This window comes from Rhinolophus hipposideros (genome assembly GCF_964194185.1).
Source record: "Rhinolophus hipposideros genome assembly, chromosome: 16".
NCBI lineage: Eukaryota > Metazoa > Chordata > Mammalia > Chiroptera > Rhinolophidae > Rhinolophus > Rhinolophus hipposideros.
In genome coordinates, this window is record NC_138062.1 from 57,355,167 (window position 1) to 57,373,848 (window position 18,682).

The 18,682-nt window shown below is 45.7% G+C and overlaps 2 protein-coding genes across 2 annotated transcripts in view; both read right to left on the bottom strand.

Annotated features, from left to right (window-relative positions):
- CATSPERD (cation channel sperm associated auxiliary subunit delta) overlaps positions 1–18,357 on the bottom strand; it is a gene marked incomplete at both ends in the record, with an annotated part of 44,695 nt that extends 26,338 nt beyond the window's left edge. Inside the window, 8 exon segments of the mRNA XM_081077401.1 lie at positions 1,780–1,893; positions 4,810–4,877; positions 8,454–8,568; positions 9,280–9,352; positions 15,361–15,437; positions 18,050–18,127; positions 18,131–18,243; positions 18,336–18,357. Of these exon segments, the coding sequence (XP_080933527.1) occupies positions 1,780–1,893; positions 4,810–4,877; positions 8,454–8,568; positions 9,280–9,352; positions 15,361–15,437; positions 18,050–18,127; positions 18,131–18,243; positions 18,336–18,357 (660 nt within the window).
- LOC308508864 (steroid receptor-associated and regulated protein-like) lies at positions 12,472–12,978 on the bottom strand (the record flags this gene model as incomplete). Its single annotated transcript, XM_081076272.1, has 1 exon — positions 12,472–12,978. The coding sequence occupies exon 1, from the start codon at positions 12,958–12,960 to the stop codon at positions 12,472–12,474; it is 489 nt and encodes a 162-aa protein (XP_080932398.1). The 5' UTR covers positions 12,961–12,978.
- Positions 18,358–18,682: the final 325 nt, after the last annotated feature.

Genomic DNA, 18,682 nt, shown 5'->3' on the forward strand with positions numbered 1-18,682 from the left:
GGGCTAGGGAGCTCTCTGAGGCCTCTTCTATCAGGGCACTGGTCCCATTCATGAGGGTTCCACCCTCGGGACCTAAGCACCTCCCACAGGTCCCACACCAACAATAACCACATATGTACACACACACAGAGCAAAAAGACTATTGCACAAATAATTGGTATTTAAGTGATGGGACATCAAGAAGAAGAGTAAACACCACTCTAGGACTTCACATCTTCTCCAGGAGGGAGGGGTTGGCACCTTTTTTGTTGTGCACAGGATGGTTGTATTTTGCTGGGCGGAATTATGCCTTGTTGGTGTCTATTTGGAGATTCGGTATAGTTGGAAGAGATACATACAGGCATCCACAAGGGTGGGCTTGTGATGGTTAATTCTGTGTCAACTTGGCTGGACTAAAGGATGCCCAGAGAGCTGGTAAAACATTATTTCTGGGTGTGTTCATGAGGGTATCTCTGGAAGAGATTAGCCTTTGATTCACTAGATGGAGTAAAGAAGATCCACTCTCATCAATGTGGGTGGGCATCATCTAATCCCTTGGGAGCCCAAATAGAACCAAAAGGTGGAGGAAGGGCTAATCCATTCTCTCTTCTTCAGCTGGGACTTCCATCTTCTCCTGTTCTCAGATATCGGAGCTCCTTGGACTCTGTGAGTCATTGGACTCTGTGACTTAGACCAGTAACCCCTGGGTCCTTCTAGGTTTCATTTCAAGTGAAAATGTGTGGCTGGTTAGGTTCTAGGCTTTGTCGGGCCTCCTGGGCAGCACTGAGAAACCAGATCTGAGACGTGATCAGAACTCAGGTGTGGGGTGGACTTTGCCGGCCTTCCTCTGGACATACTTCCCCAGTGTTTGGGGGTGAAGCCATTCTCTGCATCAGAATCAAACATCCACATCCTCTTACTGACCCAGGCATCCCGTCTTCTTCAGCGGTTCAAATCCCAGCTCTGCCAGCCTGTGTGGTCGTGGCAAAGGCCCTGTCCCTCTCTGAGCCGTTGTCCCTATGTTTGTGTCCTAGGGCTGCCATAACGAAGCACCACATTCTGGGGACCTTAAAACAAACACAACTTATCATCACAGTTCTGGAAGCCAGGGTCTGAAGTCAAGGTGTTGGCCAGGCTGGTTCCTTCCGAGGCTATGAGGAAGAAACCACGCCGTACCTCTCTTCTAGCTTGTGGTGGTTGCCGGCTGTCCTTGGTGTTCCTTGTCTTACGTTCCATTCAGTGTCAGCTCCGTCTTCCCATGGCCTTCTTTTCTGTGAGCATCTCTCCGTGCCCTTTCCTCTTTTTATAAGTTATTGGATTTAGGACCCAACCTAATCCAGTATGACTCCATCTTGACTTAAATAATTATATCTGAAATACCCTATTTCCAAATAAGGTTACATTCTGAGGTTCTGGGTGGACATGAACTTGGGGGGGGGCATATACTCAACCCTGTACAGTTCTCTCATCTGTGAAATGGGGATGATGATGGTACCTGTTGGTACTGATTTTCCAGGGGAGGGGGCTTGAGGTTAAGTCTCATAATTAATGTGCAGCCTTTACTATGGCACCAGTTTTCAGAATCATTCCCTAAATGGGGCTGTGACCTCAAAATTCTGTCACCTTTCCTAACTTCCTAATCTCCCTAGCTAGCTCCTTTGACCAGGAATATTCCCTACCCTCCCAGCCAGCGGGACTCTTAAAGGAAGAAAATCACTGAATTACCCACTGAGAGCTAGTGATTCCAAACACACATGTGATATATATTCTTTGTTCATTTTCTTACCCAAACAGACGTACCTGTCTCTCATGGGCATACTTCTGAAACCTGTATCCTTGGGTATTTGAGAAATAGATGTTGGTCTGAGATGTCAGATCTCCCAGCAAATAAGCAAAAACGAAATTACTTATATCCTGGAAGAACACACACATAGAACAGTCTCTTTAAAAAGAGACAGAGGCTGGGAGGATTGAGGAGATGTCGTTGAAAGTCACAAACATGGAATTCATAGATAAGTAGGTTCTGGAGCGCTAATGTCCAGCAGAGTGATATAGATAACAATACTGCATTACAAGGTGTGATCAAATAATACGGTGAATGTTTAAATTTTTAAAAAAATTATTATAGTAAAAGACACATTGCCATTAATCCCCTTCAAAATACTTCCCCTTGGGCCGGCCCGGTGGCTCCTAACTCCGAAGGCCGCCGGTTCGATTCCCACATGGGCCAGTGGGCTCTCAACCACAAGGTTGCTGGTTCGACTCCTCGAGTCCCACAAGGGATGGTGAGCTGTGCCCCCTGCAACTAAGATTGAACATGGTACCTTGAGCTGAGCTGCCGCTGAGCTCCTGGATGGCTCAGTTGGTTGGAGCACATCCTCTGAACCACAAGGCTGCCGGTTCGACTCCTGGGCTGCGCCCCCTGCAACTAGCAACGGCAACTGGACCTGGAGCTGAGCTGCGCCCTCCACAACTAAGATTGAAAGGACAACAACTTGAAGCTGAATGGCACCCTTCACAACTAAGATTGAAAGGACAACAACTTGACTTGGAAAAAAAGGCCTGGAAGTACACACTGGTCCCCAATAAAATCCTGTTCCCCTTCCCCAATAAAATCTTTAAAAAAAAATATTTCCCCTTGCTTCGAACACACTTTCCCATTGTTCTTGTCACTTTCTGAAACAGTTCTGGACGTCCTCTTTCATGAGTGTCTTTAGTTGCGCTGTCATGGCTGCCTCAATGTCCTGAATCGATTCAAAATGTTTATCTTTCGTGGTCATTTTGACTTTGGTGAAGTGCCAGAAATCGCTGGTGCCAGATCTGGTGAATAAGGTGGATGTGAACACATTGTAATGTTTTTTTAAAAAATTTTTATTGGGGATATTAGGGAACAGTGTGTTTCTCCAGGGCCCATCAGCTCCAATCAATCTAGTTGTGGAGGGTGCGGCTCAGCTCCAAGTCTTGTCGCCTTTTTTTCAATCTTTAGTTGCAGGGGGCGCAGCCCACCATCCCATGCGGGAATTGAACTGGCAACCTTGTTGTTGAGAGCTCACACTCTAGCCAACTGAGCCATCCTGCCACCCCACCGGAAGCTCAGTGGCAGCTCATTATCTTCATTCTAGTTGTAGAGGGCACAGCTCACTGGTCCATGTGGGAATCGAATCGGGAACCCTGTTATTCAGAGCTTGCGCTCTAACCAACTGAGCCACCTGGCTGCCCCATAGTGGTTTTATTTGACAGAAATTGCTGTACCAGAAGTGATGTGTGACACGGAGCTTTTCTGTTGTGATCACAAAATACAGTAAATGCTGCTGCCAACTGCCATCCAATGGAAAGGCAGGGATCTCCAATATGGGAAGCAGTACATCAAACCTTAGTCACAGTGTGTGACAAGTTTCAACTGGTTTGGTTCAGTCTATCAGGTGTGAACTACTGTTGAGAGAAGGTGTGTTTTAAAGTGTGCCGTAAATCATCCTCCATCATGACAATGCTCTACGTCACATCACTTCTGGTATGGCAATTTCTGTCAAATAAAAACATTACGGTGTGTCCTCATCCACCTTATTCACTGGATCTGGCACCGTGCGACTTCTGGCTCTTCCCCAAAGTCAAAATGATTCAGGACATCGAGGCAGCCAGGACAGCGCAACTAAAGGCACTCATGAAAGAGGACTTCCAGAACTGCTTCAGAAAGTGGCAAGACTGATCGGATAAGTGTGTTCGAAGCGAGGGGGAGTATTTTGAGGGGGGTTAATGACAATGTGTCTTTTACTGTAATAAATTTTTTCATTTAAACATTCACTGTATTGTTTGATCACTCCTCGTATACACTTCAAAGTTGCTAAGAGACTATTAAATGTTCTCACTCCAAAAAAGAAATGGTAATTAGGTAACATGATAGAGGTGTTAGTTAATGCTATGGAGGTTATATTGCGGTATAGAAATGTATCAAATCAACACACTGTACCCCTTAAACTTACACAATGTTATATGTCAATTATATCTCAATTAAAAAAGGGGGATAGATGCCAAGGGTTAAACTCCTGGGCATTTATCTCAGAGAAACAAAAACTTAAGTCCTCACGAAAATCTGTACATAAATGTTCATAGCAGTTTTTTTTTTTCAACAACAAAAAAGTGGAGGCAACCCAATTCTGGTACATTCACACCACAGAATATTACTTGGCAATGAAAAGGAACAGACTAGAGACACACAACAAATTGGATGAGTCTCCAGAGAATTTATCTGAGAAAAGCTAATCCCTAAGATTCCATATTGTACGATGCCGTTTATATAACATTCTTGAAGTGATAAAATTATAGGGATGGAAACATATCAGACCAGGGGCTTGGGGCGCTCGGTGCAGGGAGGTACAGAGCTTTGGGGTAGTGGAACAGGCCAGTATTTCAATGGCACTAGTGGTTCTGTGACTTTACAATGTGATAAAACTACACGGACGTTGTATCCATGTCAATTTGCTGGTTTTAGTATGATAGTTCTGTACTTATATAAGAGGTAACAATTGTGGGAAGCTGAGTGAAGGTACGTGGAATTCTGTGATTTTTCCAACTTCCTGTAGAGTCTATAATTATTTCAAAACAACAAGTTCTAAAAAGGAAGATAGATAGATTCATAATGTGTCAGCCAGCTGATCGTACAGCAGCCCTGGACCCCTCCCACATCAGGTCCTCTTCTGAACCCTGGGGAACGACATTGCCTACGTCCCTCGTGGTCCCAGCCCTCAAGGCTTAGCCTGTCCTTACTTCCATTCATAATTATCTCTGCTCAGAGCAGAGTGACAAAAATGACAGACTCCACACAGTACTCACCAAGCAAAAGGGATGTTCACTATAGCAACAGTTGTCACCAGAAATATGTGACACAGGGTGTTTTATACCTGAAAGGAAAAGAGCATATGAAAACTATGGGAGTTCCCTCGAGTTCAGAGAAAAGGTCAGAGGAGGGTTTGTCAACCTACTATTGACATCTGAGGCCAGATCATTCTTGGTTGTGGGGGGTCGTCCTGGGCACTGTAGGATGTTTTGTAGAACGCCCGTCTCTACTGACTCAATGCCAGTAGCACCCTCCTCCAGTCTTGACAACCAAAAAGTATCTCCGGACTTTGCCCCGTGTGCTCTGGGGGGCAGGAATATCCCCACTTGAGGGCCACTGGTTTTGCAAACACTCTTTCAGGACTGTGCCAAAATGGCAGGAAGGGCTCCCTTCTCTTAGCAAGGCAGTCTTTGATTCTATGTTAAATGCAGAAAGTTTAGCTCAAAAGAAAATATACGTGTGGCCAAGAAGCATATGAAAAAATGCTGGACATCTCTAATTATTAAGGAAATGTAAAGCAAAACCACACTGAGATACCACCTCACACTCATTAGTGTGGCTACTATGAGAAAAACGGGAAGCAACGAGTGTTGGTGAGAGTGTGAAGAAATGGGATCCCTTGTGCTCTGTTGGTGGGAATGGATAGTGGTACAGGTGGGGCAAACTCTGGAGGCTCCTCAAAGAAATGAAAATAGAATGGCCACATGGTGAGCACAGAGGACATGTGCAGCTTTCACACAGACACGAACACATCAACACTGTTAAAGATTGTGCGGACCTCGCTCAGTCTTCAATCCAAATGGAGACGACAGCCAAGAACTCAAGAGAAGGCTGAAGCTTGGAAAGGCAACCATGCAAGAGTTAGGGAAGGTCACCAAGAGCAAAGATGTGTCATTAGAGGCCAAGGTTAAGACCATCCACACCCTCATATTCCCAGTTACTATGTACTGATATGAAAGTTGGACAGTGAAGACGCCTGATAGGAAAAACATCGATTCATTTGAAATATAGTGTTGGAGGAGAGCCCTACGCATACCCTGGACTGCCAGAAAGAAGAACAAGTGGGTCCTAGAGCAAATTAAGCCTGAAATGTCACTGGAAGCAAAAATGACAAAGCTGAAGCCGTCCTACTTTGGGCACAGCATAACAAGAAAGGGTTCTTTGGAAAGCACAATAATGCTGGGGGAAATGGAAGGCAGCAGGGAAAGAGGGAGACCATGTAGGATATGGATTGACTCCATAAAAGAAGCCACAAGTATGAATCTATAGGAGCTGAGCAGGGCTGTTGAGGACAGGACACTATGGACATGACTCATTCATAGGGTCGCCAGGAGTCAGGATGCCAGCAATTCCACCTCTGGGTATAAAATAAATAAATAAATTAATTAATTAATTAATTAAAGCAAGGACTCAAGGAGATATTTATACACACATGTGCAAACAAGTATTACTCACAATAGATAAAACAGGGAGGTAACCCGAGTGTCAATCAGTAGATGATGAAACTTAGAGTGGTCCATCCAGAAAATAGAGTATTACTTGGCTTTCAAGAGGAAGGAAATTCTAACGCTGGCTGCAACATGGATGAACCCTGAGGACGTTACGCTGAGTGAAATAAGCCAGACACAAAAAGACAAATAGTGCGTGATTCCACTTAAAGGCAGTCTCTAGAGAAGTCAAATCCATAGAGACAAGAAGTAGATGATGGGGGGCAGGGTCAAGGGGGAATGTGGGGATTTAGATCCTTGGATGCTATTAAAGAAATTGGTGGAAAGAAGTGGCAGGACGGAAACTAGATTGACTTGTATTACAAGGAGCCCTGACGGTTCAATAAGTTAAATATGGAGTTTCACATGACCCAGCAATTCCACCCCTAGGTATCTACCCAAGAGAAATGAAAACATAAGTCCACACAAAAACTTGGACACAAATGTTCACAGCAGCATAATTCACACTGGCCAACAGGAGGAAACACAACAAACATCCATCAGCTGATGAGTGGATAGACAAAAGTAGTCCATTCACTGGACTATTACTCGGCCATGAAAAGGAGGAAGTGCTGACACTCACTACAACGTGGATGGACCTTGAACACATGGTGCTCGTGAGAGAAGCCAGACACACAAGGCCACACAGTGTGTGATTCCATGTATGTGAAATGTCCAGAACAGGTACATCCACAGAGACAGAGAGTTGATTCATGGTTGTCAGGGGCTGGGGGAGTGGGATGGGGGGGTTACTGCTTAATGGGTACATGGTTTCTTTTTGGGGTGACGAGAATGTTCTGGAACTCAACAGGGGTGATGGTTGCACAACATTGTGAATGTACTAAATGACACTGACTTGTATACTTTAAAATGGTTAAACTGGAGAGTTTTATGTGAATTTTATGTCCCCTTTTCCCTAAAAGGGTAAAAGAGCCATGAACTGTGAGAGAGACAGTAACTGAATTGAAAGGTCAGGAGTGGGGTTCTAGAGGATGAGCAGTGAAGGCAGAGCCAGGGTGGGTGAATTTTGGAGGGAGAGGAAGGCAGAGGGCATTTAGGCAGTTTAGCTGTGGGTGGGAAGTTCTGTAAAGAGTTGGTCAGCTGATGTTTTGAAAGCACATTCCAGGTATCAGTTTATTAACATTCACCCAATCATCTCATTGACAGTCAAACTGGAACACTGTAATGAAAAGTAAGACAGAGGTCGAGCCAAGGCATGAGCCTTCTGCTGTGCTCTTCTGTCCCCCTCGGGGCTGTGACAAATTCACCAGTCAGTATTTAGCAAGCAGGTGGCAGGCCCCGTGTTTACTGGGGCAGGGTGCCATCTTGGGAGGCCCATGATCTGTCTTCAAAATTAATATAAGTGAAGCAAAAGAATAATGACTTGCCAAATGGTGATCTACCAACCCAGGGGTTCTCCACTGAGGGGACTTGGACCCCCCCAAGGGACACTGGGTGACACTGGGTATTTGGACCCCCAGGGTGATATCTGGGGACATTTTTGTTGTCAGGACTTAGTGGGGTGCTTCTGACATGGTGGAGGCTCCTGATATGTCCATGCTGCTCACCACTCCACAGTACCCAGGACGCCCCCCAGAGAGTGATCTGGCCCCAAATGTCAGCAGTGCCCAGGCAGGGGCTGACCTTGTATTGACCCCTTCCTCACCACTGTGAGTACCCAAGCTCACTCGCTCTCGTGCGCACTCTCTCTTTTCTTCCCTTTTTCTGAAAAACAGAAGGCCATCCCTTTTCTTCTCTGAAGAATAACATCGCCCTGTCTTCATTCTTGACCCTATCTCTTTGCCTCCTACCTCAGGGTTCTCTTCTTTCTCTCTCCATCAACCTTGTCTTCTCTCCTATTCCCTGTCCCTAATGTGAGGTACGTCACCCAGCTTTGTCACCAAACAACTAGGAGTCAGTCTTGCCCAGAGCAGCTTTATCTAGACTGTAAGCACAATCCCCAGTGGAAACACTAGGTTCCCACCCTGTGGGATAGGGGTTCCGGCTAACTTTTCTTTGAATTTTAAAGGGTAAGGTAACATGTAGGGGTGGACTTCCAAGTAGTGGTGTGGTTTGTATTTCTGAAATTAATAACTTTTCCACTGATGTTGGCTGAACTCAAACAAAATACTAAACAAAACAAAAACATATACCTATAGATGCATTCCAGGAACCAGCTTCATAATCATAAATATAGACTTTTCGATTTACTACTAACAGCAATACTGAGCTGGCAAAATGTGCTGATGTTACTTCTGGTATGCCAACCTACAAATAATGACATATATGACATCAATAAGTACATCTTTTCAGACATTGATTCAGGAAGCAATACTTCTAGACACACATCCAAGATATATTTGTGCAAGAAGGAGGTGTTTGCTTCCTAGATATTGGGGACTATATGTATCCTGCGGTCAACTGAAACCAAAACTGGGAGGTTGAAATTGGTGTTGGGTGCCTTCAGACACCGAAATTCACTCCCTCTCCTTCTCCCTCATGAAAACCTTCTCTGAGGATAAAGCCTGAAGATAAATGATGGGCATAACTGTTGCTTCTAAGAGTAACATTGGTATCTTAATAGATAGCAACATCTCTTTAGTATACATGTTAATGGTAGAATTTCTCAAGATAGTTACCAAGAAGGTAAAGGTTTCTCTGTTTTTCTTTAGTACACTTTAGGGAGGCCCTGAAATTAATGCATATAATCCATTCATAACACACAACTAATTGTAGGGAGCACTGGCAACAATTCTGCTTCCTTTTTTTGGGGGAAAACAGCCCATTTTGGTAGTAAGGGCAGAATAGAATCAACCTTCCTTTTGGCTTAGAAATTGCTCTCAATGTCTTCAAGAGGCACATTTTGTAAAATAAACCCCCAAACTAACAAAAACAGACTAGTGTGATGTTTCCAAACTCTGTCTTCTGTGAGTATCACATATTTCAAATATCCTTCAGATTGTTCCATAAAATAACTACCTGCATTGAAGTGGGGATGGAAAATGGAAGGAGACTACTCTCAAAGTTATTTCTCGTGAAAAAAAGTTGTTTTCTGAAATAAACAATAAAAGAGTTAATTTAGGACAATTTCACAAGAAAAGAAAAAATACAATGTACTCATTCAATTCAATTCAATTCAAATTCATTCAAATGAAATTCCTTTTTAAACAACGACCCATTTAGGTTATCTATATCTATCTGTCTATCTATCTATCTATCTATCTATCTATCTATCTATCTATCTATCTATCTATCTATTTGCATGAGTAAATCTCTATAGCCTGGGTATTTGGCTTCTTGAAATAACATTATTTTAAAAGTGTGACCATGTCAAATATAATATTCTATAAAATGCCCATTAAGTGACAGCCTATCTTGCACAGGATGGACTTCAGTTGTGTCATTTATGTGACTCTAATCTCACTAAAGTAAAGGATTTCAGACCAAGAATGTGTGTATAAGAAAGAAACAATTTTTTTTCCATGTGCAGGAAATGCTTAAGAAGTGAAAGGCCATCCATGAACATGGTATTTCCAGGCCTTTTCACACCTGCTCCAGAACAGTTTTATGGTTTTAGACAGAGGAATTTTTGAGTTAATTCCCATGTATTTTAAGGTTTGTATTGCCACAGTGAATGGTATTTTTCATAATTGCCTTTTCTAAGTGGTCATGGCTGGTTTATAAGAGAACTGTTGATTTTTTAAAAAATTTTTTTATTAAAATGTAGCCAACATACAATATTATGTTAATTTCAGATGTGAGTTGTTGAGGTTTTTAACATCTATCTTATGTTTGGCCATCTTGCTGCACTCAGTTATATCTGGTAGTTGATACACTTGGATTTGGCAAATGTTGTTTCTTTCCAATTGTGTATATATTTTTTAAAGTTTATTTATTTATTTATTTATTATCTTTTAAGGAAGGTGCAGCTCACAATGGCCCACATGAGGATCGAACAGGCAACCTTGGTGTTATTAGCACCATACTCTAACCAACTGAGCTAACCAGCCACCCCCTCTAATTGTGTTTTATATTTTGTATCTTTCTCTTGTCATATGGCATTGGCTGTGACCTCCGATACAAAGTTGAGGGAGAGTGATATAATTCTGTTTGCTATTTTTACCTTTATATTGTGTACTGTTCTTAGAATCCTATCTCCCTCCAACAAAGCCTCCCTGGTCTCTTGATGAACTATGGCCTCAGCCCTTCAGTTGTGTCCTTCTACTGTCTCACCTTTCTGCTTTTTGTTCTCCACCCAATGGTGACCTTTCAGGAAAGAAGTCAGATTGTGTTACTCCCCTGCTTACTCTCTGGTGGCTTCCCACCAGACTTAAACAGGAATCCAAATTAATCACTATGGCTTACAAAACCCCACCTGATATGACACTGTTGACATCCCCTTCACTCTCCCTACTTAGTCATTGTGCTTGAACCATTCCTCCAACAATGAAGCAAGGTTCTGCCTCAGGGCCTTTGCACATGCTATCCCTGCTGCCTGGAATGCTCTTCCCCTTGACTGCAAGAGGAAAGGACATTCAAGACAGAGGGACCAGCTGGGACAAAGGTCTCAAGTAGGGCACGCACTAGCAATATAAACAACTTAGGTTAGCTTCCTAGAAATGGGATCATGTCCAAGGATATATATGGAACATTTTGACAGATTCTGAGTCTTTCCACAGGAGGGGGATCCTCTTACTCTCATGCTTGTTGGCCCCCGTCCTCAACCACATGATAGGCAAAATGTGCTATCTCATAATTTTGTTAAGTATTAGAACTTCTCGTTTCTGGACGCCCTTGGAATCAGGCACTCCCTGACTTCAGTGTGTTCTGGGCATCAGGATACCATTTAAACTTGTTGTGTTCTAAGCTGGGGTCTGGTAAAGGGCCAGATAGGAACTGTTTTAGGGGCTGCATGACCTCTGTCTTGACGACTCAGCTCTGCCACTATAGTGTGAAAACAGTCATGAACAGTACGGATGGATGTGGCCATGTTCCTATAAAACTTTATTGGACACTGAAATTTGAATTTCACATCATTTTCATGTATCACCAAATATTAATCTTCTTTTGTTTTTTGTTTTCAATCATATACAAGTGTAAAGACTATTCTTGGGGGGCAGGCCGGTGGCTCATGTAGTTGGAGAGCTGTGCTCCTAAGCCGAGGTCACCAATTCTATTCCCACATGGGTCAGTGAGCTGCGCTCTCTACAGCCAAGATTGTGAACAACGGCTTGACGTGAGCAGCTGTGAGAGGCCAGCGACTGCCTCAGCCAGGTGGAGCGCAAGGCTCATAATACCACCATGGGCTACGTCCTACACAACTAGACTGAGAACAATGGCTTGAATTGGAGTTGGGGGGATGGAGAGAGGGGGATAAAAAAGACTATTCTTAGCTTGCTGGTGGTACTTTTAAAATCAAATGGTATGCTGGATCTGGCCCTGGGGGCTGTGGTTTGCAACTTCTGCTCTAAAATAGTCCTGTCCTATATAAATATTTCTGAGTTGTCCCACATGGTAGCCATTAGACATACTGAGTGCTTGAAATGTGGTTAGTTTGTGTGGATGTTTTCATTGTATTTAATTTTTTGTTTGTTTTTGTTTTTTTAAAAAGATTTTATTGGGGAAGGGGAACAGGACTTTATTGGGGAACAGTGTGTACTTCCAGGATTTTCTCCAAGTCAAGTTGTTGTCCTTTCAATCTTAGTTGTGGAGGGTGCAGCTCAGCTCCAGGTCCAGCCGCCGCCACCAGTTGCAGGGGGCACAGCCCACCATCCCGTGGTGAGAATTGAACTGGCAACCTTGGTGCTGAGAGCTCACGATATAACCGAGTCATCCGGCCGCCCCTCCAGAAGCTCAGTGGCAGCTCGTTGTCTTCAATCGAGATGTGGAGGACGCAGGTCACTGGCCCACGTGGGAATGGAAGCGGCCCGGCAACCCTTTTGTTCAGAGCTTGCTCTCTAACCAACTGAGCCATCCTGCTGGCCTGGCAGGGTCCCCTTGAGTGTGCATTCAGTGACTGGTCAGATGTCCTGTAGTGCATCTAATGCTCCTTCCTTGGCTCAGGCACAAAAACCTTCTGCTGGCTAGGGAAGGAGTGGGCTCTAGGAATTGCAGCCCCTGGACACTGGAGCCTGACGTGCCAGCCCCTCCTCCATGACCAGGCTCTTCCAGTTAGTCTCCCTGCCCACAGACACAGGAGGAGAGGGCTTTCAGTGAACCTATGACTGTTTCCCAAGCCGAGGACCTCCCGGGCATGGTCTTCAAGGGGCTCCCCCTGGCTTCAGGCGCCTCCTGGGAGCAGAGTGTGTTGACTGGAGAGGGATCTGGGACCATAGTCCCTCTGCAAGGTGGCAAGGTGGCCCTGGCCTGGGAAAGGTGTCCCCCTCCCAGGGGGGCCGCCTGAGTCAGATGGGGCTGGCTTTCTCCACAGAACAATATGTAGGTCTTCACTGGAGGGGTGACAGGTCCTAGGTTGGGACTCAAGGCTTGGGGCGGCACTGGGGGTGCTGCCAGGGAGAGCTGTTTCCCGTGAGCACAGTCGATAATAAAAGTTAGGTGAGCTGTGGGGAAGGCCTTCTGATGGTGGGCCGGCTTCACACCTGAACTGGTCTCCAGGTCTGTCTCAAGGCCCATGATGTTGGGGCAGGCTCTGTGGTCCATGGGGTCTTCTGAGGGTGTCACTGCCTGGCCCAGCGTTAGCAGGAGGAGCAGTTTTCCTCGGCCTCATTGTATTTAATTTTTATTAATTAAACATTTTTGATTATTTTTTTTTAAATTATGGTAAAATACACACAACATAAGGTTTATATTTCACAATTTATCTTAATAGTGGTAGAACATATATAACATAAATTTTACCATTTTAACCATTTTTTTAAAAAAGATTTTATTGGGGAAGGGGAACAGAACTTTATTGGGGAACAGTGTGTACTTCCAGGACTTTTTTCCAAGTCGAGTTGTTGTCCTTTCAATTTTAGTTGTGGAGGGTGCTTTTCAGCTTCAAGTTGTTGTCCTTTCAGTCTTAGTTGTGGAGGGCGCAGCTCAGCTCCAGGTCCAGTTGCCGTTGCTAGTTGCAGGGGGCGCAGCCCACCATCCCTTGTGGGAGTCGAACTGGCAACCTTGTGGTTGAGAGGACGCACTCCAACCAACTGAGCCATCCGGGAGCTCAGAGGCAGCTCAGCTCAAGGTGCCGTGTTCAATCTTAGTTGCAGGGGGCAGAGCCCACCATCCCTTGCGATACTCAAGGAATTGAACTGGCAACGTTGTGGTTGAGAGCCCACTGGCCCATGTGGGAATCGAACCGGCAGCCTTCAGAGTTAGGAGCACGGAGCTCCAACCGCCTGAGCCATCGGGCCGGTCCCCATTTTAACCATTTTTAAGTGCACAGCTCAGTGGCATTAAGTGCACTCACACTGTTGTATAGCCATCCACACCATCATCTCCAGAACTTTCCATCTTCCGAAACTGAAACTCTGTCCCCATTAAACCCATTCCCCTCCCCAGGCCCTGGCACCACCATCTATATCCTGTCTCCATGAATCTGACCGCAGATAAGGGGAATCAGAATATTTGTCCTTCTGTGTCTGGCTTATCTCACTGAGCATCATGTCCTCAAGGTTCATCCACGTTGTAGCTGGTGTCAGAATGTCTTCCCTTTTTAAGGCTGAGTAATATTCCATGTTATGGATGGACCACATTTGGTTTCTCCGTTCATCAGTTGATGGAAAATTTAAATTCGAATAGCCACATGTGGCTAGTGGTTACTCTATTGCAGATCAGCTCTAAAGGAATGACAGAATTCGCATCTTATCATTTGAGATTCTTCTGCTATGGGAGGAGCAGCTGAGTCCTCACCCTGCCTAGGACCAGCCTTGCCTCCCTGCTTCCCTCCCTCACCCTGGGGGACCTGTCTATGTGGTTGCCCCTCATTCCAGGCCTGCCTATCAATGGGAACCTCCTCCAGACCCTGTGTCCCTTGCTGCTGAGCTCTCTATAGTGATCTCTCTTCTCTCTTCTGTCATCTTGGATTCTGGAGGCAGTAACACAAACTTTGGACCTCCGTGTCCTCGCTTTCTTTCTACCCCACTGCCTCCCGGGGCTGCTTCTCTGTCCCTGTGCTGTGGCTTCTCCGTGACAGCCCTCCTCCTTTATCCTGCCGCCCTCGGCTTCGAGGTCTCCTGCTTTCTGTCTCTTTCTCTTCTCCGACCTGCTCTGTGAAGCCAATATCCTCCCGTGCCTCTGATCAGTGAACATGTGACGCCTGCAGCTGGAACCACCACACACATGGATTTGACCTTCTGTTCCCATCTCTGGCCTTATGTGTCCTCCACATGCTGCAGGCAGCATGCTATCCTGGGTCAGCACTCCTCTCCCTGATCTTTCCACCAGAAAACTGGGAACCGTCTTAAACCACTTGCTCACCTCAGTTCCACATGCCCTTCAAGTCAACAAGTGGGACCTTTCCTTCTATTTAGGCTTTTTTATGCTGTGTTATTTTGTTTTCTTGGCCTGGGCTTTCAGAAATCCTCCTAAACACATTGTGTGACCCCAAATCCTCCACTGCCTTCAGGATGAGGTGTAAACATCTTGGTATGATGTATATACCTGGTTTGCTACCCTTGCACCCTGACAACCCCAAGTGCGTGCTGGGCATGGCGTCTCCATTTCTTTGAGTGCTCTGCTCCAAGCTCAATCATAGTTGGTTCCCCTTCCCCCCATGGTGAACTCCTATTCATCCTTCAAAACCCAGTTTGGACATCAATTCCTTAGTGGAAACTTCCTGGGCATTTTCTCCTGGACCCCCTCCCCCCCAATGAGTGCTTATATCAAACATCCGTGACAAGTGGTACCACAGTATACTTAATTATTTTGGTTACTTGATGGTCTCTTCATCTCTCTTCCTTCCTCTCACCCCCACCCCAACTGTGGACTTCCCGCAGGCCAGCAACTAGCAACACAGGACACAGCGGTCTTCCTTAATGTTTGTTGAATGAGTCAATGAGGGCAAATCTAACGTTTTAATAAAAAAGGAAGGTAACAATTCACAAAATGGTCACTTACCCTAGGTACAGAGCTATGTTTTTCTTGCAAGGATGTTTAATCAATCGTGCTGTCGCAGATGAAAAATACAGGTGGCCCTAGAGGGACAGTCACAAAATCTTAGTATCAATAATAATAAACATCTGATAAAAACAATGTCCTGATGTGCAACACAGAAAATGTAAAGGTGAAATCTGAATTAGGCAGGTGGATTGTATCAATGTTCTTTTTCTGTTTTGATATTATACTCTGGTTATGTCAGATGTCACCACTGGGTAAAGGTTACCTGGGACGTCTCTAAACTATTTTTGCAACTTGTGAATCTATCACATTAAAATAAAGAGTGAAAAAAATTCCAGGATAATGATTCATATCATAACTCCTTTCATGTACATTATTGTTTACAGATGTTAGTTATTAGAAAGACAGGCTAGAGGACAAAGAAGTGTAAAGTTAATACTATAGAAACCAATTACTTGGAGATTATTTAGAAATGCTGATGCCTCTTCTGAAATGTCAATAGGAAACACATTTAACTGGCGAAATATTTTTTTCTTCATGCATTTTAGGCACACGTGGTTTCCTGTTGCACTGTCATGTAAACAAAGTAACAATTTGCTTCCTATGTTACTGTGGATTTGAAATCTTATCAAATAGAACACTGGTGATTTGAGTTCTAAACCCACTTCGATCTCCTGGCTTTGTCCAGATTACTTGATCTCTCTCAACTACTTTTTTAGTGGAATGGGACGATAAAACCCTTGTTTCAAAAGGCAATGGTAAGGATTAGACAGTGTTTTATATTTGATACAACACTAGCACCCCCAAAATACTGGGACATGCTCTGATCCAGTGATTAAATGTAAAAAACGAATGTTAAATATGGAGCCACATACCCCTTGAAATCGCTGTCCGACATGAAACATCTTTCCTGTCCTCACTGTGTGAATACTAGAGGTAAGCGACAAGAGATACCATCTGTCAAAGTCTATTGCGTATTCAGCATGACTCTGAGCAGTCTGCCTCTGGGTTAACTTTTAAGTGCCTGCTCTTGATGCTTTTTGAGTTACGGGAGCTCCCGAAAAATTTGATGCAACTGGGGGCCCTCCTCTCTCACAAACAGACATATGGATACACAAAAATATAATTCCCAGGGCTCATAAGGGCTCATTTGCAGACCCCAGATTAGAAAGAGTAGGAATTCCTACTCCGTTTTTTCATTATTTTTTTTTTTGGAGGGGAGTGTTGGTGTCTGGGAGAACATTAGTATAGTTTACACCATGTGTTCTGTGCACCAGAAACACCTGGAGGGCTTGATAAACTGCAGAAGGCCGGGGCCCCACCTGAGTATCTGGTTCAGGGAATTGCAGGGCTAACAAATTCCCGGGTAATGCTGTTGTTGCTGGTCCAGGAGACCACACTTTGAGAACCCATGTGGGGAAATGGGAGAATTAGATATAACCAATCTTTTCAGACTTTGAGACAAGTCCTCCTAGTAAATCTTACTGGAAAACCCTACTCCCCACTGACTAGTTATGTGTCTTGAACTTCACTGGGTCTGTTTTCACATCTATAAGGAATCACTACTACTCTGAGAATCTCGTTGTAAAGACCAAATGAGCCCATGCGTCAAAAGCATTATTTCATTGGTAAACAGGGTCCTGCTATATGTTGACAGCTCACTCCAGGCAGGAGCTCCCCGAGGACAGGAACTAGGCTTTGGTGTCTGTCTAGCCCCCATGGCACCTTGCCTAGTCTTCACCATATTTCCTGAAATCTAAAAATGTTCTAGGTGAGGAGAGAATAAGATAAACATTCTATACCCTCCTAGACTAATATTCTAGTGACAGCAGCAGAGAAGAAAAAGTGTCAAAAGAAAAAAAATAACAGAAGTTAGTGATTGATAGAAAAAAAGCAGCTATGGGGAGGGGGAAATAGAACGGGTAACAGGTCGAGGGGACTCTTCAACAAGGAAATACGCTATTGAAGTCAGGATCTGACTGATGAGGAACAAGCCTGGAAGCAAAGCGTGCCAAGCACAGGGAGTAGCGTGAGCTGTCTCCCCGTCCCCAAAGCTGGACAGAGTGTGGCGAGTAAAAAGGACAGCGTGGATGGTGCAGTGATTCAGGGGTGGGCAGGGGCCAGCTCTGTGGTTGTCAAACTCCCAGGGGACACTTGGCAATGCCTGGACATTTCTGATTGATAGTCAAGCCTGGGTAAGGAGGTGCTGGCATCTAGTGGCTGGAGGCCAGGGATGCTGCTCAACATCCGAAAATGCACAGGACGGGCCTGGGCCAAATCACGCGAGAAAATGCAGGCTGCGCAAGGAAGTTGGGTTTTATTCTGGGTGCCGCAGAGAACCAGGGACGGGGAATGACGAGATCAGATTCGTTTATCAATAATTCCTCTGGCTGCCGGGGTGGGGGATTGACAGGAGGGCACAGCCTAGGGTAGTGGCAGAGGAGGTGGCCTGAAGGGTTCAGAATTGGGCCAAAGTTTTAAAGCGGCAGTGGGAGTTGATGGACTGATGGGTGGGGTGGGGTGGAGGAAAGAGAGGCATCAAGTTCGATTCCTAGAAGAGTAAACTGGGAAGTCACAATGAGATCGGGGAGCGAAGCGTTTTTTCTGGATTCCGCCCGGGCCTCCGCTCAGAAAAGCCAGCCCCCTGCCGGACCCCTGGCAGTACCCCAACCCGGGAGGGAGGCCCCACCGGCACAGCGGCTGAGCTCTGGCCAGCGGACAGAGCCGCAAGGTCGCCGCCGCCAACAGCATCAACACCAGCATCTCGTTAGCTGCTCCGCCGCCTCCACTGCCTCTCAACCGTCGTGGGAAGGCGCTTCACAGCCTGGGCATGCGCAGAGCAGAGATGAGCGCCGTAAGGTGTCGGAACCCAAGGCCGTGCACCTGTCTCCGCGGCAGCCCGAATCCACCCACCTCCACGCGCCCCTCCCAGCGCTCTCCCCGGAGTCTGAGAATGCGCTCGTCTTCTCCCACACCGGTCCCCCGGAGCCTGGGCATGCGCCTGGCACCCGCACGCCCTAAGCGTTTGTGTATGCACAGGCCTGTCCACGTGTTCCTAAAGCTTCCCTTAAAGCAACGGCTGCTCTGTTTCCCGGCACGATGGCACGTGCTCACAGCCCTCCACGTGATCCGAAGGGGCCTTGGGCGCGGTAGCTGGTTGGCTAGAAGAGGTGGGCGTGAGGGAGCTCGAACCCCGCCCCCTCTGTTCTTTGTAGGCGCCGCCTCCACTATCTTCCAAGCCCCGCCCCACGCAGCTCTCCGTTCGGGGCCAAGTCCTCGGCCGGCACCCGAGCGCGCGCCCGACGTCACGTGCACCTCATCC